The 23,168-nt window shown below is 44.5% G+C and overlaps 1 protein-coding gene across 1 annotated transcript in view; it reads left to right on the top strand.

Moving 5' to 3' along the window:
- ZNF831 (zinc finger protein 831) overlaps positions 1 to 23,168 on the top strand; it is a 413,436-nt gene that overhangs the window by 26,314 nt on the left and 363,954 nt on the right. Inside the window, exon 2 of the mRNA XM_069243423.1 lies at positions 18,494 to 22,764. Coding sequence (XP_069099524.1) covers positions 18,532 to 22,764 — 4,233 coding nt within the window. The 5' untranslated portion in view covers positions 18,494 to 18,531. The remainder of the gene's footprint in view (positions 1 to 18,493; positions 22,765 to 23,168) is intronic.

The following is a 23,168-nucleotide window of genomic DNA, read 5'->3' as shown; positions in this document are numbered from 1 at the left end:
CTGTGCCCGTCCGATCTTGGAGGAGGCTGGGCTGGGCCCTCCTCCCCCCATAAAGTCCATTAAGGAAACAGGGTGAATCAATTTTCCACTGTTAAGTTGCTGTTTCTTCTTTTAAGTCCTGGGAGCTGTGTCCATGTGGTCGAAGTACAACTTTAAGATAGACCTCGAGCCTATAATGTTGCTCAGTCCCAGTTTTTCGCCTGTCCCCTTAAGCCCATCTAACAGGGTATGGTGTGTGCCTGATGCAACAGGAGGCTTTCTTTGGGAAAGTGCCTGGCAAAAAGTGGTCCATCTAAACACACAGTTATATTTGGAGATATGGGCAAACAAAAATGTGTTCGTGGGGGTTCTGTCACCTCTCCACGCCTAAAACAATATCAATAGAATTTTTTCTGCAGAGGGCAATGGGGGTCATCACAACAGATACAGAATTGACAGAGAGAAGGCTGTTCTGGAATCCAGGTCGATTTCCGCCATGTTTACGCCTAGCTAGCGAATGTAACTAATGACCCCAGTACTGCCCATAATGAGAGGGGTGAGGTACGAGATCAAATTGTCTTAGCATGTAATGGCGAGTCCAGAACAGAGCAACAAGGTTCTTCCCCAACCTGCTGACGATGGTAAGAGGTTGCAGAGATTGGTTTGGTCCAAAAATGTTGACACTGGCACGCAAGTTGAGCCTATAATGGACTGCTATATGGCCCCACAATTGCCCTGCAGTTTACTTTCACAGGCAAAGCTGGGACTTGTACTGACTCTGACATTATACTACCCCGCCCCCCCTCCAGTGAAGCCTAATATCCCCCACGGATTGCTTTATTGCAACCCCAAAAGGAGATGACTTGAGGGCCCACTCAGTCAGAAAAGCCATTACCTCCCGTCCCTCCCTCGCCTTCCTTTAAACCAGTGAGGCTCCCTGCCTCCCCATAGACCCCTCCCTTCCCCTTAAAACCCCCCCGCACCCCCACCACCTCCTGTTTTGTCTAGCCCCGCTAGACTTACCTTCTTCTTCCTCCACGGCGGGGCCTGGGGGTCATCGGCTTCACTCTCCTCGAGGCGCGAAGCTCCTCGTGGAGGGTTCCTGGCGGTCGCGTCTTCGGGAGGTGGGCGTTGCTGCCTTGGAGACGCGTCCTGGGAGTCTCCTGACGAGGTCGGTCGGCTCTTTGCGGCTGGGGCTGAACTTCCGGATCTTCGGCTTGCAGGGACGAGCTGATGTGCAGGTTGTGATTTTTCGGCGTTTTTGTGGTAGGACGGGCGTTCTGCCAGCGTTTTCATAGTTTGGGGGCTAATTGTTACTGCCTTTTCATTTTCTGCTATTTTTTTAGGGGGGGGGATTTCTCCTTTATTTAAGGGGGTCTGGGACCTCTGGCTTGCATTACACGTTTGTATTATGCCGAAGGTTCCTGCTAAGAGACGGAGGATTGTTTCATCTTCCTCTTCATCAGGGGAGGATGTTGAGGTTCCTCTCTCCACTCCTGGGGGTCACCATGGTCCGGTGGGGGCTTCTATACCTCTCATGTCCAGAGAAGAGGTTCAGGACATGATTGAGGTGGCTGTGTCTCGTGCTCTCCAAGCAGGGGTGGCCAGGCCTGGACGTTCTTCGGAGGCCCGTCCGCCTGGGGCTGTGGAAGGGTCCTCTTCTTGTGATGATGATGCCGCGCCGTCTACTTCTTCTGGTGGGAAATATCTCTCCAGGGAAGAGATGTGGGAGGTGATGTCTCATGTTCGGGACAATTTAGGTTTTCCTGTTTTTCAACCTACAGGGACGGATTCGCACTTGTTCCCTCAGTATCAAACACCTTCGAGGTTTGCCATGCCTTTTCAGGGCCCTGTGAAGGATATGGTACTCCGGGACTGGAAGGATGTGGACAAGTCTCAGGTTCCAAGGTTCCTTCAGAAACTATACTTGCTGGAAGGGGAAGATGTGTTGCCACTCTCAGTTAAACTAGATTCCATTCTGGCAACTCTGATTGGCAAGATGGCGGTCAATCCTGCTGATGCCACTGACCGTAAGGTGGATTCTGGTCTTAAAAGCGCATTTGTGGTGGAGAATTTGACCCTCAGAGCGGGTATTTTTTCTGCTTATTCGGCACAATCTTTGGTGCAGGATTTTGTCAAGCTGGCAGTGGCTGTTCAGGAAGGTTCGGAATGCTCAGAACTTCTGGCTGTTATGGAGCAGCAGGCCAGGTTGCTGGCGGACATGTCTTCTGATGTGGTCCGTACTTCGGCTCTGGCATCGTGAGCTTTGATTGGGGCTCGTAGGTCCCTCTGGTTGAGGATCTGGAAGGCGGATCCTGGGGAGAAGTCTGCTCTCCTGAGACTGCCTTTTGAGGGGCGCAATTTATTTGGTGATCAGTTGCCTTCCATGCTTTTGAAGGCCTTTAAGGAGAGGTAACACGCCTTGCCTTACAAAGGTGGTTCTTCTTCTGGCAAGGGTTGGCGGAAGCATTCGCGCTCCTCTCCCAAAATGGATTCCAAATCTTTTTCTTTCAGGAAACGTCGTTTTCAGCCCCGTTTTTCTCCTAAGAAGTCTGCCCCTTCGAGCCGGGGTGGATTCAAGAAGGGGTCCTGACAATCATTGTGGGCCTGGAATAGGGCCGGTTGCGGGACGGCTGAGGCACTTTCTTTCCGTGTGGCAGGAGAGTGTCAGCGATCGTTGGGTGCTGGACATTGTGGACAATGGCTACGCCATAGATTTTGAAGTGGTGCCTCCAGATTCCGGGTTGCGTCCCACTCCTCTGCCTGCGGACGGGGCCCAGAGACAGGCGTTGTTGGATGGGGTCCGGGACTTGCTTCTCAAGGGGGCCATCTCCCTGTTTCCTGTGGGGGAGAGAGGTCTGGGCACTTATTCCGTCTTGTTTCTGGTTCCAAAGGTGTCAGGGGGTTTTCGACCTGCCCTCAATCTAAAAGGGGTGAATTCCTGGATCAGGACTGTGCATTTCCGTATGCTGTCCATTCAGGCAATATTTCCTCTGGTCAGTCCGGGAGATTTCCTGGCATCTCTGGATCTGCAGGATGCTTACCTGCATGTTCCAGTGACTCGGTCTTCTCAGCGATTCCTACGCTTTGCGGTGGTCCTGGACCATTTTCAGTTTTGTGTTCTACCATTCGGCCTCAAGTCCTCTAGTCCTCAAGTCCTCTCCCCGCATTTTCACCAAGGTGCTGGCCCCTCTTGTGGCTCTTCTACATTCCGAAGGGGTGTTTATTCATCCTTATCTGGACCATATTCTAATCCAAGCGTCCTCTCAGGGGCTGTTGCGGAGGCATGTGGCCCGGGTTTCTATTGGTCCTGCAAAACCATGTTTTTTTGGTCAACTGGGGGAAGTCAGATTTGGTTCCTTCCCAGGATCTAGTTTTTCTCGGGCTCGGTTTCTGACTCTTCAAGGCTTGGTGACTGTGTCGGAGAAGCGGTTAATGGGCCTTCAGTCTCTGGCGAGGTCGATCTTGTCGCAGCCTGCTCCCAGAGCCCTTCAGTGGTTGCATCTGGAGGGTCATTTGGCGTCAGTGATTTTTCTAATAGCCTGGGCACGGTTCCATCTTCTTTGCCTGGTAAACTGGTTCCTTGTTCATTGGTCTCCGGGGTCGAGTTCTCTTCGGGTGTGGATTCCGGTGACGGGGTTGGTTCGCAGGGAGTTGGGTTGGTGGCTGGTGCCAGCTCATCTTCAAGTAGGGGTGTCTTTATCTCCTCCTCTCCCGGTGGTAGTGACGACCAATGCCAGCCTCTCAGGTTGGGGGCTTGGATGGGGTCTGCTCAGGTCCAGGGGTTTTGGTCACCTCTGGAAGCCAGATGTTTCTCGAATAGGCGGGAGTTGAAGGCGGTGCTTCTAGCTCTGATTCATTTTCAGGACTCCCTGAAAGGTTTAGCGGTTCTTATTCGGACAGACAACTTGGTGACCAAAGCTTATGTGAACCGGCATGGGGGGACTAGGTCGTGGGAGCTGTTCCGCCTTGCCAGGAAGATTTTTGTTTGGGCACAGAAATGGGTTCTTTCCCTGCGTGCCACCTAGATTCAGGGGGTGGTCAATGTTCGGGCGGATCTTCTGAGCAGAGTAATTCCTTCATCTCAGCTTTTCTCCCTCCGGTGGTCTCTGTTTCATCATCTGGTTCACCTGTGGGGTCTTCCGGTGGTGGATGTGTTTGCGTCCCCAGAGAATGCGAAACTCAGTCGCTTTTACTCCCGGTTTTGTTGTCCTCAGTCTTGGGCGGTGGACGGGATGTCGTGTCCTTGGCCTCAGGGTCTTTTGTACGCTTTCCCGCCCTTCCAGTTGCTCCGTGCGTTTCTGGTGAGGGTACGTCTTCTGGAGGCCAGGGTTCTCTTGATTGCGCCCCATTGGCCGAGGGCAAATTGGTTTCCGTTGCTTCAGTTGATGGCTTCGGATCACGTGTGGACTCTTCCTCTCTGTCCGTCGCCTCTGGAGTTTCCTTGCCTCTCGATGGGGTCGTTGAGGCGGTTGCACTTGACGGCCTGGAAGTTAAACGACGGGGTTTGACGGGTTTGGGGGTTCCGGTAGCTTTGAGTTCTACTTTAATGGCTTCCTGACGGCGTTCCACTTTGCTGTCTTATGGTCGGCATTGGAAAGTTTTTTCTTCTTGGTGTTTCAGACATGGGTTGGATACTACGTCTGCTTCTCTTTTTGATGTGATGCAGTTTTTACAGGATGGTGCCCAGTTGGGTTTGTCTGTGGCTTCTCTAAAGGTGCAGTGGGCGGCGATTCAGGCTTTTAGGGGTCCATGGCGTAATCTTTCTGATGAGGGTCATTTGATGCCTCGATTTTTCCAGGGTCTTCTTAACTTGTTTCCTCGTCCGGTGCGGTCCTTTCCTTCCTGGGATCTTTCGTTGGTATTGGATGCTTTGACTGTTTCTCCCTTTGAACCTCTGGGTGCCTGTGACTTATGGCATCTTTCTTTGAAAACTTTTTTTCTGGTGGCCATTACTTCGGCCCGCCGTTTAGGGGAATTGGGGGCCTTGGCCTGCTCTTTTCCATTTTGTAAGGTTTTTCCGGATCGAGTGGTGCTTGTCCCGGTTCCTTCGTTTGTTCCCAAAGTGAATTAGTCTTTCCATGCTCGCCAGGAGGTTATCCTTCCTTCTTTTTGTCTAGATCCTTCCTCGGATGAGGAGGTTCGGTTGCATTCTTTAGATGTGCGTCGGGCCTTGTTGGAGTATCTACGGGTGGTTGCTCCTTTCCGAAAGGGTGATTCTCTATTTGTGATTTTCGGTCCAGCTCGGAAAGGGGAAAAGCCGTCCACGGCTTCCTTGAGTCGGTGGGTTCGCTCGCTGATAATGATGGGAATATTCTTTAAAGGGGGTGGTTCCACTCCAAGGGATTCAGGGTCGTTATACCAGGGGTATGGCTGCTACGGTGGCGGAGCTACAGGGCTATTCTGTGGTGCAAATTTGCAGGGCCTCTACTTGGGTCTCACCTTCGACCTTTGTTCGTCATTACAGACTGGCAGACTTGGGCAGTTTGGAGTCGGTATTGGGTCACCATGTCTTGTCCTCTATGATGTAATAGGGGGGTGGTTATTCGGTAGTCTTTGTTGGTTGTTATTAAACTTGTTGCAACTCAGTGTCCGTCTCCTGTTTTCTCTTGCTATGTCTCATTGGTTTAAAGGAAGGCGAGGGAGGGACGGGAGGTAATGCGTCCATTACTTACGTTAATGGCATTACTCCTAGTCCTACTCCCTCGCCTTCCTTTCCGTTCCCTCCCACCCTCCAGGTATGGACCGCCTGAGTTGCTACTTGGGCTTGTTTTTGTACAGGAGGTGGTGGGGGTGGGGTTTAAGGGGAAGGGAGGGGTCTATGGGGAGGCAGGGAGCCTCATTGGTTTAAAGGAAGGTGAGGGAGTAGGACTAGGAGTAATGCCATTAACGTAAGTAATGGACGCATAACCAAGGAGTTCCGGGGTCACGTGTACCTCCACGAAATTGAAAGCTACCTGTGATACATTTACCATCTGCGTCCTGCCCCTATGTGGCAATCCTGGCAGGAGGTCCACATCTGCGTGAGGATCAGGGTGAAATGTGTGAGGAACTTGTGAACAAATCAGTCCATTGGCTCGAGTGCAACAAGAACTTTACAGTGCTGAATAAGAGATTGTTCATTTGCAGGGTGGGGTGGATTGGGGCGACTGGCGGACTAACTGGGGGAATTTCATATGAATAATTTTAAAGAGCCACACATGGTTCAATTATTGTTCTTTGATGATGCGTGCAATCAGGATAGAGGATCTAAAATTGTCTTCTACCCCTGGATTACTTTTAACAAACGTAGCTCCTATGCTAAATACAACCCTTCCCGGCCAACACATAACCCCCTTATAACCTGATTACCTGCCACACACCATTACAGCGATTATGTGTGGGGTACAGTATGCCCATACATAATCACTGTGATGTGCTCAATGAAGTCGACTGACTGGATTGTGTACCCCCCCTTGGCAGCACATATTGAGGGAAGATGTAAGGTAAGGGGGTCCCTGGAAAGGAGTAGGAGGGAAGTGCACACAACCCAGCAGGTTATTAGAGGAGTGACCTTTGTACCCAAATACAACGTGCCCTTGGCTGAACTTGAGGTTGGCATCCGGCCAGAAGATGGGTCATGAGATCTAACTGGCCTACAGGCTCTTAATAGTGCTTTTGCAGTGCCCCAAGACCAGGATTCACAGGCTGAAGTGTAATTGGGCCTCCAGTTGGTAGAAGGGCCAGTCCATTATCAGTCTCGAGTAAATATGATTCTACTAGTATGCATTCTGAGGCAGGCTGTGGTTTATTATCTATTGTGACGATAATTCAGTTTAGGCACTACACCAGCAACTATGGGGACAATGAAAGCAAAAGGGAGCTGCAGACCCGTGTCCACCACCCAGGCCCTGATTTTTCAGTACACCGGAAGATCAGCCCAAGGGAAAGGGACCCTGAGGTGTTATGTGTACAACATCCTAAGACATTCTTCAGGTTAGTCTTATGGAATGTTGCAGACTTGGGAACAAAAATTGAGTCCCCGGACTGGGTGAAATTTTATTGATGCATTTGATCTCTGCCTTTCCCAAGCGACCTGGCTATTGCCCAGGTTATTTTACTTTTAGTAAAGAAGCTCTGACAAGGAGTAGACCCTCAGGGGGCCAGGCAGTCGGAATTAGCACAAAACTTGGATGTGCGGTAGTGGAGATACCTCTTTCTTTGGATGACTTGCTAGGCATAACTCTCACATTCCCCCCAAATTTGGTTATTTTTATACAATGTCTATCTAATGCCGGTGGGAAACAAACAGGAATCATCAATTATTGAATTACTCACTGACCATCTGGCTAGTTTGAGAGGTAGCGCCTATAAAATAGTGGGGGGAGATCTCAATTGTCAGTACGAGCTACTGGATGTTAGCATGAACAACTTTATGTAGGAGGAAGATAGGACATGGTCAATCCCAGATCTGACGATTGCCCCAATAAAAATGTGGTCCCTGCTGGATTTGCAAATAAATGCATTGGCCCTCAACCAGAGTATCTGGGCATGTAGTGGGAGGACGCAGTCAGTTAGGGGAGGGAGGCACACTTTTAATCACCCTCAGAGCACTGTCTTGATAGATTACATACTGGTGGATCTTAGATTATGGTCTCACATCACCAGTATGATAGTAATTCCCAGACATGACAGTGATCACAATGCCTTAGTTCTTGTCATGGACACACCCCAATCTATAAAGGTAATTATTCCCACACCAACCCCTTTGATAACAGGAACTACCTATCCTCCAACAGGGGCAGGATTAAGTGGGGGACAGTGATTCATTCCCAAGAGAGGGTCAACATCACATATAAATCAGTGGAGGGCCCCCTTGGGGATTTACTCAGCCTGGAGCTGGCCCAGGAGCAGCCTGCAACTCTGGCGGAGATTGGGGAAATCAACAAACAATCGATTGAAAATCTCAAGCAGCATTTCTTTGCTAAATCCAATTCAGGGGGCACACCAAGGGCCAACCCTCTTGCTTTGGCAGTACATGCAAAATTGCTAAGCTAGAATTAATTGAAGTAATTAAGTATAGGGATAGATGACAGATTCAAGACAGGAGGGAGGCCTATAAAGAAGCTCTCAGAGAAGCAAAGAAGGATTGGGACATAGTGAAATAGGAGGGCTTGTTGGTAGCTGTAAAGGAAGGCGATCACTGCACATTTTGGAATTTAGTTGCTCCTGGGAATAAGGCAGGCATTGTCCCACTTTGGAAAAATATTGCTGCTGAGGTTTGGATATCTCACTTCTCAGGATTATACTCTCCAATATTAGGAGATAGTGTCACACCAGTGGAAGGAAGGGATCCCTTTATGAATGCTGTGACGGAAGCCACTGTTTGCAATAAGCGCCCTAATATTTTGTGTAATGAAGTAAAGTTGGCCATTTGGAAGACTGGCCCAGGTAAGGGCCAGGGACCAATAAGATTCCTGGAGATCGATTTCTGTCAGAATCTGAAGTATGGGCCCCATAGTTAGCTTTTTTATTCAATCCCATCATAAAGGGCATGCCTATCCCCCCTTCTGGGCAGAAATTGGAATTATCTTCATTTACAACACACATTTGCAATGCAATAGGTCTCACATTTATTTGAGTTGGAGCTATTGGCATTGTAAATTTATCAGTGGTCTTCTTTTGCCACATTAATTGGTCAACCCTGCCGCATCATTTGGTCTTTACTGCCACATAATTCCAGTGACTCCACATATAACTAAAGGAGTAGTAGACCTACTGGATTATTTTTTTCAAACAAGGGCCTTAAAACACAAACTACTGCCAGGTGCAAAACAAAAGCGCCAGCTTTCAAATACACTGAATGGTGGGAGGGGTTATTATTTTGTGGTCCCCATTAACCTTGTGTGGGGACCCAGAGATGATCTAGACAGAAAGAGCACCTTGTGGTGGACACGTTTTGAAGGTGGTCCTGTTGTCCTAGAACCACCATTGGCTGAGTAACAAGCAAAAGTATTTTGTAAAAGGAATGCCCCGCAAAGCCTTATGGGGTGTTTCCAAGTGCCGCAAATATTGAAGCTTGTTCACTGTAATGCTCAGAACAGCCCCTTGGGAACACCACAGTAAAAACATAATTTCTAAGAAACATGGTCAATGAACCATATGGTTAGCCCCTAGAGGGCATAACCACATGAAAACAGAATGGTAGAAAATAATGTAGTACAATTATATATTTAGCCTCTAGAGGGCATATTACATTATACATTTTCAAGGCTAGCAGGCCTACTATAATGTTATTACAAACAATACCCTTAAAACACAAACTACTCTCAGCTGTAAACAAAAAGTTCAAGCCATGAGAGCGCTTAAAAACGCAATGACTGGTGGGAGGGGTTATTATTTTGGGATCCCCAGTAACCTGGTTTGTGGAGCCAGAGTTGACCTAGCAGGAAAGAGTGCTTTGTGCTAAAGGTTTTGGTAGTGGTCTAATTGTCCTAGGACCACCGCAAGCTTAGTCATGGGCAAAAATGTTTTTGAAAAAAACTGAATGTCCTGCAAAGTATTATGGGGTGTGTTTCTGAGTGCTTCAAATATTGTAGTATGTTGACTGTAATGCTCAGAACAGCCCCTAGAACACACCACAATACAAATAGCATTTTTAGGAAACATGGTCCTGTAACCATATAGTTAGCCTCTAGAAGGCATAACCACCTCAATACAGAATGGCAAGAAATAATGCAGCGCAAACATATATCAAGTCCCTAGAGGACATAGTACATTACAAATCTTTGGAGCTGGTAAGTCTACTACATTGATATTACAAAGAAATCCCTTAAAACACAAACTACTCTCAGCTGTAAACCAAAGGTTCCAGCCATGAAAGAGCCTAAACAGACACTGAAATGTGGGAGGGGTTATTATTTTAGGGTCCCCACTAACCTAGTGTGGGAACCCAGAGATGATGTAGACAGAAAGAGTATGTTGTTGTGAACGTTTTGGTGGTGGTCCCATTGTCCTAGGACCACAACGTGGCTGAGTTATGGACAAAAATGTTTTGTAAAAGAATGTTTGCAAAGCATTATGAGGCGAGTTTCTATTATAGTATGTTGTCTGTAACGCTCAGAACAGCCTCTAGAGAACACTACAATAAAAATAGCATTTATAAGAAACATGATCATGTAACCATATAGTTAGTCCCTAGAGGACATAACCACATAAAAACAGAATGGCAGAAAATAACACAGTGCAAGCATATATTTAGCTCCTAGAGGGAATAGAGCATTACACATTTTCAGAGCTAGCAGGCCTATTACAATGATATTTCAAACAAGATCCTTAAAACATTAACTACTCTCATCTATAAAACAAAAGTTACAGCCATGAAATACTTTAAAAAGACACTGAATGGTGGGAGGAGTTATTATTTTGGAATGCCTACTAACCCTGAGACAGAGAGAGTGTGTCATGCTGAACGTTTTGGTTGTAGTTCCATTGTCCTAGGACAACCACAGGCTGTGTAATGGGCAAAAAATGTTTTGTGAAAGAATGCTTGCAAAGCATTATGGTGCAAGTTTCCCAAGTGCAATGAAAATTGTAGTATTGGCTCTCCTGATGTGTTGGGAGAGCTGTTTTGAGGAATTCTGTGTTTTTATGTCAAGCATTTATCAATTACAAGTATTTTTGTGAACGCTATGGAGCATGATTTGGTAACAGTGTGAACAGTGTGACTAGCACTTTAATACGGCCGATGGAGTTCGCACTGCTGTTCTGCGCTGTGAGCGCCATGGTTGCCTTGGAGCACGAAGGGAAGAGACAAAAGAAAAAAATAGTTCACCCACACTGAAGTATATTGGCAATCATGAAGTAATCCATGTAACAGGGTCAGTCTTCAAGGCGGTAACAAAACTGACTAAGGCAGGACAAACGTAAAGCATTTACCAATGACATAAATGCATTTTTGAAAGGCAAACACACGAGCGAGTGAAAGTGATTGGCGTGGTTAAAGCCCACAGAATACTTACAACAGGTCAAAAAGTGCTTGCGCTCGATTTTAAAAGGGATCCCCCCTACTACCAACTAATTATAGACCCATTAGTCTCATTGACATGACAGAAATTGTTTAGCAGAGTCATTTTAGCTAGGTTGCAGGAATGGATGGAGGACAACAATATCTTATCCCCCTTGCAAGCAGGATTTTGAGAATGTACAACCACTGTACAGCAAGTATTGAGGCACCAGCTACTATTCTGGAAGACAGTCATTGTAGAGGGTGGGAGTCTGTACGTGGTCTTTTGGACCTGCGATCTGCTTTTAACCTGGTTCCCAGAAAAACAATGTGGAATGTGCTATTCGATATGTGGCTGCTGGTGTGTCTTCTGGCAGCCAAAGTGAGGCGCCATGCTGAGAACTATGTCCGGGTTCAAAGTAGACAACCAGGGGAAGTGACCACCCCATTTCCAGTAAATCGAGGGGTCAGGCAAGGGTGTGTGCTTGCCCCTATCCCTTTTATGCTGTATGTTATTGACCTAATTGCCCACTTGAATACATGTATGAATGACGCCCCAAGGCTAGCCAGTAGGAAAGTGCAGACATTAATGTTTGCCAATGACGCCCTCCTCCTGTCCAAGTCGCCCATGGGGATCCAGAGGAATCTTGACAAATTTGGTACTTTCTGCAGCCAGAGGGGGCTGGAAGTTAATGTGGCAAAAACAAAGTACATGGTTTTAACCCTTGCCGCACAACACACCCCAATCCATCTCTGAACAGGGCCCCCCATGAACGGGTACATACCTTTAAATACCTTGGGATGACCCTTAATGAACAAATGGAATGGGCAGCTCTCATGTCAAAATGTAGACTTAGCCTAGAGCAATATGTTGGGGGCCTTATGAAAGTTTGTTGGGGCTCATTCTTCAACCCAATTTCCCCTGTGATACAAATATATACTCACCAAGCACTAGGTGCAGCACTATTTAATGACCCTGTGCACTGTAACCAAAACCAGGAAAGTGTAGGACTTCAGAAAGGTTATATTTATTATTCCCACTTCAATGCAAGCAAGAGAAGAAAGGTATTGGACGTCAGGGGGTTTGAATTTACTATTCCCACTCCAGTCTAAGCAACAGTACGGTACTTGTTGGAGTTCGGAGGGTTTAAATTTACTGTTCCCACTCCAATCTAAGCAACAGTAGGGAAGGTGTGGGACTTCGGAGAGGTTAGATATACTGTCTCCCAACTCGAATCTAAACAACAATAGAGACATTCTTGGAATTTGGAGGGGTTACGTTTACTAATCCAACTCATTTCAAAGCTACATCAGGAAAGCGTTAGACATCAGGAGGGTTAGATTTACTATTCCCACTCCAGCCCAGCCAACAGTAAGGAAAGTTGAACTTTTGAGGGTTTAAATGAACTATAACCACTCCAATTTAAGGAAAAGTAGGGAAGGTGTTGCATTTAGGAGGGCTCCATTTACTATGCCAAATCAATATAAGCAGCAGGAAGGAAATTGTTTTTAGTATTTAGCATTCCTTCTCCAATTTAAGTAACAGTAGGGAAGGTGTGGTATTTCCACTCCAATCTTGACATAAGTAGGGAAAGTGTTGGACTTCGGAAGGGTTAAATTTACAACTCCCACTCCAGTCTAAGCAACAGTTCGGAAAGTGTTGGACTTCGTAGGATTCAGATTTACTATTCACACTCCAATTTAAGCAACAGCTGGGAAGTTATCGAATTTCAGAGGATTTAGATTTACTATTCCCACTCCGATCTAATCAACCGTAAGGGAAGTGTTAAAGTTCGGATGGATTAGATTTACTATTCCCACTCCAGTCTAAATAATAATAATGAAGGTGCTGGACTTCTGAGGGGTTAGATTTACTATTCCCACACCAATCTAAACAGCAGTAGAAATAGTACTGGATTTTGGACAGGTTACATTTTTCTATTCCTACTCCTTTCTAAACTACAGTTGGGAACATTTTGCACTTTGCAGGGGTTAGATTTACTATTCCCACTCCAGCCTAAACAACAGGAGGGAACGTTGGACTTCAGAGGTTTTATATTTGCTATACCCACTTCAATCTAATGAACATTAAGGAAGGTGTTGGATTTTGGTATGGTAAGATTTAGAGCAATTGTATTTTGGAGGGGTTACATTTTCTATTCCAGATAAAATCTAAGCAACAGTAGGGGAAGTGTTGGACTTTAGGGTGTTAACTGTACTATTTCCATTCCATTCTAAGCAACAGCAGGACAACTGTTGTACTTTGTATGGGTTAGATTTACTTCTTCCACTCCAATGTAAGCAATAGTAGGGAAAGTGTTAGACTTCGGAGGGGCTAGACTTACTATTCCCTCTCAAACCTAAACAACAGCTGGAAAAGTGTTGGGTTTTAGAGGGGTTACATTTAATTCCAACTCCCATCTAAGCAACAGTAGGGGAAGTGTTAGACTTTGGAGGGGCTGAATGTGCTATTCCTGCTCCATTCTAAGCAACAGCAGGGCAAGCCTTCGACTTCTGGTGAGTTTTATTTACTATTCCCACTCCAATATAAGCAACAGTTAGAAAAGTGTTGGACTTCTGAAGGGTTTGATTAACTATTCCTAATCCAATCTAACGAACAGGAGGGAAAGTGTTGAACTTTGGAGGGTTTAGATTTACCATACCCACTCAAATGTAAGGAACAGCAGGGAAGGTGCTGGATTTCAGAGGGGTTAGATTTACTACTTCCTCTCTAATATGAACAATAGTAGGGAAAGTGTTGAATTTCGGGGGGTTACATTTATTATTCCAACTCCAATTTAAGCAACAGCAAAGTTTAAGGAACAGAACTGAAGTTGTTGGATTTTAGATGTGGAAGATTTCTATTCTTCCTGAAATATAAACAACAGTAGGGCAAGCGTGGGAATATGGAGGGGATAGATTTACTATTCCCACTCCAATCTAAGCAACAGTAAGGAAAGTGTTGGACTTCGGAGGGGTTAGATTTACTTTTCCAACTCAAATCAAAGGAAGAGTAGGTAATGTTGTTGGAATTTGGAAGGGATAAATTTACTACTCCGAGTCCAATCTAAGCAACAGTATGGAAAGTGTTGGACGTTGGAGGTGCTAGGTTTACTATTCCATCTCTAATGTACGCAACAGTAGGTACGGTATTTTGCTTCACAGTACAGTAAAGATAGTTTGGATTTTGGAGGGATTACATTTAATACTCCAACTCCCTTCTAAGCCACAGTAAGATTTAAGACTCTTTTTAATCTTGCATAAGTGACATTTCAACGTGTGCTTATTGAATCATTATCCTTTTCACCTCAATTTAACAAGATAAATATCTTATATTTTTCTAAACCTGAGTGGTGTGATTTTGTGGTGTTTTCACTGTGTTACTATATGGTTTATTGCACAAGTACTTTACACATTGCCTTCTAAGTTAAGCCTGAATGATCTTTGCCAAGATACCAGAGGGTGGGCACAGGATAATTTGGATTGTTTGTGACTTACCCTGACTAGGATTGTGGTCCCTATTTGGACAAGGGTGTATACCTCTGTTAACTAGAGACCCCATCTCTAACAATTTACTCCAATCCAAGCAACAGTAGGGAAAGTGTTGGATTTTGGAGGGATTAGAATTACCATTCCCACTCCAATCAAAACAAAAGTAGAAAAAGCGCTGGATTTAGAAGGGGTCACATTTACTATTCCCACTCTAATATAGGCAACAATAGGAAAGGATTTTGACTTTGGAGGGGTTAGATTTACCATTCCCACTTCATTCTAACCAACAGAATGGAAATGCTGGACTTAGACACTCCGGTTTAAGGACGACTAAGGATAGTGTTGGACTTCGGAGGTGTTAGGTTTACTATTCCCATGCCAATCTAAACAACAATAGTGAAAGTGTTGAACTTTGGACAGATTGATTTACAATTCCACTGTAATTTACACAACAGTAGGGAAGGTGTTGGACATCGGAGGGGTTAAATTTACTATTCCCACTCCAATCTAGGCACTCCCACTCCAATCTAAGCAACAGTAGGGAAAATGTGGAATCTGGAGAGATTACATGTACCATTCCAACTCATTTTGTATCAAACATTTAAATAAGTACAACATTACAACTATTAAAAGATACCCCTCTCTCTCTCTTTCTCTTGATTTCTCTCCCTCTCTCTCTTTCTCTCGATATATATATATATATATATGTATACACACATATATATATATATATACATACATATATATATATATATATTCACTTCCCTCCCAATTGCCCCCCCAAAACACCATAACTATATATATATATAAATTAAACATAAATAAATAAATAAATAAGTGCATAAATAATAAAATTAAAATGCTACTTAAAAAGTAAAATAATCGAAATAAAGTAGATTTTACAAAGATTATTATTAAATAGACTTATCAATCAACTAATACCAAAATAAAATAAAATAAATAATTTACATAACTAATCAAATAAAAAATCCAAAACGAATTATAAAAATAAATATGTAAATAACATATATCATATATTTAAAACAATGTATAATTTACATAACTTTCCACTCTTTTCCCCTGCCAATCACACAACTCCCTTCAACAATATATATATATTACTAATTAAACTATTTAAAAAAAAAAAAAATCACAAATTAAACTTACAGAAATCAAACAACAATCATTTCCTTACAAATCTGCATAATTAATCACCAAATAAATAGTTAATTTACATAAAACATTAATTTAAATTAAAAGCAATATGTTAAAATTGAATTAACTTGCCACCCTATGACCGTCCAAAGCCAACAACGTACTACTTCATCATAAATTACTAACCAAAATTTTAAAAGGTTTCACAATTGAAATTACAAATTACAATACAAATATGTGAGAATTATACTGATAGTACTAACAAGTACAATTAAGATACTCAGAAATATATTTTAAATTATTTTAAACATTTATTTATTACAACTATATTAAAATAGAATAAGTTAAATTCGACAATATACAATATTATACATAAATAACAATATTCCTAACTTAAATATTCTGTTCCCTGATATTTTTGTAGTGGTGATATTTTTCCCATGCTATCCATATTACAAAATATTTGTGAACTGTTATTTGTGTAATTCACCAAAAAAAGACAGGAAGTTAATTTTTCATGTTGATAGAAACTCAAGGTCATTGGTATTTCTCACACATCTTATTTGAGTAACACAGTTTTATCTAAAAATCCTCTATCTGAACAAATCCGGGAGCAGACCCTACGATATAGATGTACAATAAAAACAGTAGAGTTCCAAAAACATAATAATAATGTGGAACATGTATATAGTGCACAAACAAAATTAATTACTTCTGTCTCTGCATTTAAATAATAAGCATGATTATTCAGCTTAACAAAACTAATTTAAAGAACCATGGAAGCATGGAACACTGTGTTTAGCTGGCTAGGATTCAAAATTGCAATCTGACGGTGACAAACAGATCACTGAAACAGATGCTCCTCTCATTGATCTATCTAATCAGTTGAAAGCAAGAGACTTTGGGCCTGATTATGACCTTGGCGGATAGGATACTTTGTCACAAATATGACGGATATCCTGCCCGCCATATTACAAGTTCCATTATATCCTTTGGAGCTTGTAAAATGGCAGACGGACTATCCGTCAGGTTTGTGACGGAGTATCCCATCCACCAAGGTTGTAATCAGACCCTTAGGGCCTAATTACGAGTTTGGCAGACGGGAACACCCATCCGCTGAAGTGGCAACCGCTCCACTGGACGCATTATGACTTTTCCGCCGGGCTGACGGGCGGAAACCAAGTTTTCCACCCATCCACCCAGTGGGAAAGTGTTGGCAGCATTGTCGCTGGCTCGATTACGAGCTGGCGGCAATGCTGTTGCCCGCAGGGAGCATCAAGACCCTCGTAGCGCGCACTGTCTGCACAGCAGACAGTGCGCATTATTAGGGTGCTGGGCAGGAGGACCCCTGCATTGCCCACGCAATGGGCATGGGCAGTGCATGGGCCCCCCTGTGGCCCCCTGCACATTTTCTTCACCAGCCCTTTCATGGCGGTGAAACCACCATGAAAAGGCCGGCGGAGAACCAGGTTGTAATCAGCAGGGTGGCACTGCAGGCAGTGCCCCCTAGCTGATTGCAACCTGCACCCGCTGTCAGCACGTTGGGATCACTGATCCCAGCCGAGATGGCGCCAGGGTCTTAATGTGGCGGTTGGACTGCCACAGCAGCGGTGGTCTAAGCCGCCACCGCAAGTCTGACGATCTAGTGACCTCCAGACTCATAATTAGGCTCAAAATACTGAGGCCTGGGTCCTGAGTTGTGGAATTAATTCTGGTCCCTGCTCACATGGGAGTTCGAACAGGGATCAGAATTCTGAGTTGTGCATAAACATTGCTCTTCTTCACTTTTTCCCTGGCAGAAAAAACTGGTGAAATTTATCAGGGGAAAACAGAAGAAAAACTGGCAAAACACACTTCTGCAGTGAGCCCAGATTTCACATTTTATGCCCCACAATGACTCGGAAAACTCAGTATTTGAGATATTTGAGATATTTACCAAGTTACCACATGTTCTACAAGCCCAATACAGGCTAAAGCTATTAATTGGGTGAAGCAAATACCACCACATATTTTCCACTACTATGAACCATGGCCCTTGGAATCCATGTTTCCTATGCTTGTCAAAAAATGCTGAAAATAAGCAAGGCACAACAAGTGAATTGTTTTAATCAGGAGACTACAACTTTCAATCACTCCATGAGGCTGAGGAATGAGAAGCTCACACGTAAATCTAAGATATATATTTTCAGTGTGTGAAGTGCCTCAATTAAAAGAAACCCCAACAGCTTGACATTACATACAAGAGACCTCATCTGAAGTAGTGTGCACCTCATAAATGCTATCATGCAATTCAATTAATGGCAACAGATAATGCAAAAACATACAAATGTGCATGGAAGAAATGGTCCTACATGGTCTTGTTGACATGAATGATTAACGCAAAGGGAAGGCTTAATGGGCCTTGAGTGCATTATCTTCTGTCCACCTCTTTGCTTGTGTATGTTAGAGGACTATTCCAAAAATATATGTCAGACCATTGAGCAAAACTCTAGTATTCTGCATAGCAGTGTATAGCAAAAACATTGATCGGGCAACTCAGTATCCCAGTGATCAGGCAACAAAGTATCACAATAAAGCTGCTAAAGTTCCTAAATTCAGCAGGTGCATTTTGAGTTCCTTGATTACGCAGAGGTCAGGTACAGCAGTGGTTAATGTAATATAATCAAAAGCAATTCAAATAATTCATAATGCACAAAACAATCTATTGATGCCACAGCAATCACTTTAGTGTCCTTTTTTAAACCACTGTCTGTCATTTGTGGTGACTTGTCAAGCTGATGAGACAAACATTGGACAAATCTGGAGCACGTGTGTGTGTGCGTGCCTGTGTGTGTGTAGTAAGGAATGTTTTCCTTGAATGACCGGCCCGCTTATTTCTTGCAGATAACTAAGCATGTGCCTGAAGATGATCAGACTTTGAAATGGAGCCACCAATCTATGCTTTCGTCACCCAACAAGTCTCCTGTCAGTCAGATGTCCTCTCCTACATACAAAGTCCCATCACCCAGGGTTTATCGAATCCTTGTCAAGCTTCTGGGTTTGAGTCCCAGAAATTGTACCTGAATGCAGTGCCTGTTCCTCTCTACCACCTCTTTCAGCCGTCAGAGCAGCATGCGACAGGGGGCAAAGATTTCAGTGTTGACAGCTGTAGCAAGCCCATGATTCTAAATCCCATTGTGCATTCGGAGAAAATTGATTTGGCTTCAGCGCTAATCCAGAAACAACAAACACAGACCCTGACCTTGAACATCGTAGGAACTTTGCCGATTTTATCTCCTGGCTGTTCAGGTTCCAGCGTTGGAAGCCCTGGGAAATGTAAAAATGCCGGAAAGTACATTTGTAAACACTGTGGCCGAGATTGCTTCAAACCGAGTGTGCTTGAGAAACACATCCGCTCCCATACGGGAGAGAGACCCTTCCCATGCACCACCTGTGGAATTGCTTTCAAAACACAGAGCAATCTGTACAAGCACAGGAGAACGCAGACACACGTCAACAACGCCAGGCTGTCTTCAGAGTCAGACAGCAGCATCCTTGAAGAGGGCGCGAAGGTGTTGGAAGTTGGGGGAGAGCAACATCTTACACAGAGCAGTGGGCATGTTACTGAAAAAATGAGCCAATTTAGTGAAAGAGGGAGCTATCTTAATGAAAGACTCACCCATCTCAATGAAAACGTTGATCATCTTGAACCAAGCAAAGACTCGCACATTGACGATATACGTCCAGAGATAGAAAATAATATCGAAGGCACATTATCCACAGCAGATGCATCTCTGGTTCCAGAGTGCACACAGGTTGCACTGGCAAACCCAAAGGCCAAGGGCACAACTGCTTGTTTGGACAACATCAACCCCAGAGAGCCTTCAGTAGACCCCCAGAGCATGCAGACTACACCAACTCATTATGTTAAAAAAATGCTACAGGAACAAAGATTCTCCACTGTTAGTAGACAGGTTCAGTTGCAAAGCCAACAAGTAACATCTTCTGAGAAGCCATTGGAATGTCCAGCTTCAGAGCGCAAACTCAAGAAATGTGAAAGCACAGACTCAGGGTATCTTTCTCACTCAGACAGCATGGATCAGCAGACCTGGCCATCCAGCCCGCTGCACAGTCTTTGCGAGCAGAACAGTGAGGCTGAGGAGCAAGAGCAAAATGACAGCGGTCCTGAGGACACAGGCCTCAACCTGCCACAGATGCAACACTCTGAGAAAACATCCAGCTTCCCACTGGAGAAGAAACAACTGGAAGAGCACATCTCAAAACTGATCTCTCAGAACAAAGCTGTGGTGGACAACACACAACTCGACAATGTGAGGCCTCGTAAAACAGTATTGTCCAAACAAGGTAGCATTGACTTACCTATGCCCTACACGTACAAGGATTCATTTCACTTTGACATCAAGCCTCTTGGCAGTAACAGGAAGAACAACTACTCACTCTGCTCTGCCAAGTCTACCTTTAACCCCTTAGAAAAAAGCAAGCCTCTCTTTTTTCATTCAGTACCTACCCAGTTCTCTACGACAATTGATTGTGTGCCAGTGACACGGAGTAACTCTCTGCCATTTGTGGAAAGTATAAGAAATGTACGAGAGCAAATGGGTAACTCAAAGTTCAATTTTCTGCAAAACAAGCCCATCGATGTAAGCTTCCCAAGTTTGCTGCACCGTGGTCAGTTTGCTACAAGTTTATTGGATTCCCACAACAGTCACCCTCGTGCACTGGTCAGGCAAAGTGCAGTGGATCATCTGCCATCAAATCGAGCTACTGACTACTCACCAGCTGAAGACTGCATAGAAGATAGGACTAATAAAGAGGGATCTGCCACCCAGTGCCCTTCAATCAGTAAGAAAAACAGTCGGAAGAAACTGAAGATGTTTTCGCAGGAAAAGTGGCAAATGTATGGGGACGAAACGTTCAAAAAAATGTACCAGAAAAATAACCAGGAAAAAGCTAAAAAGAGGAGAGATGATAAGGAAAGTCACCTAAATGACCTAGCAAGTCTTGTTTCACAGTTGCAAGTGGAGGGCAGCCAGGGTGGATTTAGGTCACAGGCTCATCCCAAAGCCCCTGCCACATCTTCTTTGGGAAGTTCACAGACGGCTGAGCAACCAGACAACTGTACTCAAAACGTGAGGGAGACTTCGCAATGGACTGGCCAGGGCAGCTTCAGGAACCTTTCGATGATCTCTCCACGTCTTGATCCAGCTCACAAGGCAAGATGGAACAAAACTGTCTCAATCCAAGGGCAAAGCTGCCGAGCCTCACCAGGCTTCAGTGAAAGCTTGAATGTTGGTGCTCTCACCCTAAACATTGGCAGACCAAAGTCGCCACAGCCTCAGCAGGTAAGAAGACAATCAATGACAAACTTGACAACGCCAGGAACTATAACTCAACTGCACCCTAATGTACAACACTCCAGTCTTGCAGGTTTGAATGCACAATCTATTACTGGACTAGACCATGGAAGCAGAACATCTAGTAAAGGAGACACCAGCCATAAAGCTTTTAGCCAATGTGTACAAACGATTTGTAGACTAGAGGAAAGTGAATATGGTGGAAGAAGCAGTGTTGAGCCCCTCAAAGAAGGTGGGAAGCTACCGTCGGAGAGGAAGAAGGTAAAAGTTGACGATTTGGGACAACAAAATCAGCTAAACACCCATTCTAGTGCAAGTAGCGCAAAGGTTGGGGAGTCTATTGACACAGTTGCAGAGGCACGGTTGTATGCTATTTTGAGCCCATTGGAACTTTCACATTACCGTGAAGAGACTAAGGAAAACTTTAATGGCATCACTCGGTGTGTCGATGGCTTAGCCTGTGAGAAGACACACAGCCAACTCAGTGATTCACCAGTTTCAAAGAATACTAAGGGCTCTTTTGATGGAGCAGGTAGGTTGATTTCAACATCACATCTGGTATCTCAGCATTCCGAGGTTGCAGTAGAACAGAGCTCAATTTTGGAAAAGCATCAGACACCTTCTGAACTGAAACACTCAGCCTGCACTGTTGGGAGAGAGCATAACTTGCAAGCTCTTGTTTGCCCACCATTCAGCCCTCAGCAAGGTGTGATACAGTCGACCGCTCTTCAACAATGTGCATTTTCTCCAAAATATCTACTTAAACTACCTGCAGTAGAATTTTTGTGTACAACAGGAAGAGAAGAGGGAAAAGTTAGTCAGGCTCTTTCAGTCGCAGTCACTGGGTCCTCGTTGAATATCAAGAACGGGTCAATCAAGCTGCCCCCGTCATCTGTGTTTCCACCAAAGCACACCGAGCAGTCGGTGATTGTACAGCCTATAGATGAGAGGGAAACTTTCCTAACTGGTTTTCCAAGCACTTCATTGGCCATGAGCATCATTACCTGCATGGCATACAGCAGTTACTGCAAAAGCAGCTCATACCGAGACAAGAGCAAAGTGACATGCTTACAGCATGGAGGGTCCGGGAAAACAGAATGTGTGAAGGAATGTTCCAAAACAAACACCGACCAACCAGTGGTGAAAAGCAATCAGACTTTCCCATGCAGATCACTTGACAAAGGAACATTTTTGTTACCACCGGATCACGAAAAAAAGTATGAACTAACCCACTGTCTCCTTAGAGCAAACTGCCTAAATTTGGCATCACCTTACTTGTGTTCAGGAAAGCCATCAGAAGACAAGCAGGAAGAGCCAGTGGGTAGATGTAACCCTTATACCTTATGTGCAGGCAGCATCAGGGACCGCCCTCTAGATCCAGACAGTTCAAGTGGACATACCAAGATCCCAACAGAAAATGCCCTTGAGCCCTGCCGTCCTGTTGGGGCACCTGTTTCCCACTTGGTCACTATTCAGCAAGGTAAAAGCTTCTACTCTGGCAAGTGTTCCACGGAAGCCAATATCAATTTTCCTTCTCTGAACACAGAGATGCGCATGACGTGGTGTTGCCTGGCCAGAAACCTGTCCTGCACAGCAGAACTGAAGAAAGACAGCAATCAACTAATCTTCTCACCACATTCGTGCCTGGAACAATCGAATGTGGAAAAGCCTAATTCAAGTTGCAGAGTAACAGTCCTCAGTGCAGTGAACACGATATCTCACTCGGCCAACAATTCTGCAACAACTAATGTCGCCAATGCCCAGGAGTCATTAGAAGAGAGCCCGGAGCAGCAGCATAAGGTAAGGAACGGTCCGTTTCATTCTTTGCATCAATATCAAAAATCGTCATTATTTACCGCCAAATGATGTTGATTTTCCACTTCCGATAAAAAATCATTTCTGCCAGCTAGGCAATCTGAAATTTAAAATGTTTCCCTACTATTCCGGCTAAAATTCCCAGATGACGTTTTCAGCTGCCAACATGTTTTGTTCTGACATTTTGGACCACACTTGCTAACTAGCTGTGCTAGTCAAATTTGCACAATGGAGTCTGAGTACGTTTTACCTTAATTAGAAAGGGTATTGATTCATAAATTGCCTGTAATGGAGATTTACAAAGGCATATCATTTTTTTTTTAAATCTGTTTATTAAGTTTTCACACAACAATCCGGATATGCGACCGGGTACAACATCACTACTTGTG

Source organism: Pleurodeles waltl, chromosome 7 (assembly GCF_031143425.1).
Source record: "Pleurodeles waltl isolate 20211129_DDA chromosome 7, aPleWal1.hap1.20221129, whole genome shotgun sequence".
Classification (NCBI taxonomy): domain Eukaryota; kingdom Metazoa; phylum Chordata; class Amphibia; order Caudata; family Salamandridae; genus Pleurodeles; species Pleurodeles waltl.
Note: the sequence above shows the minus strand (reverse complement) of the source record. Positions and strands in the feature narration are given on the sequence as shown.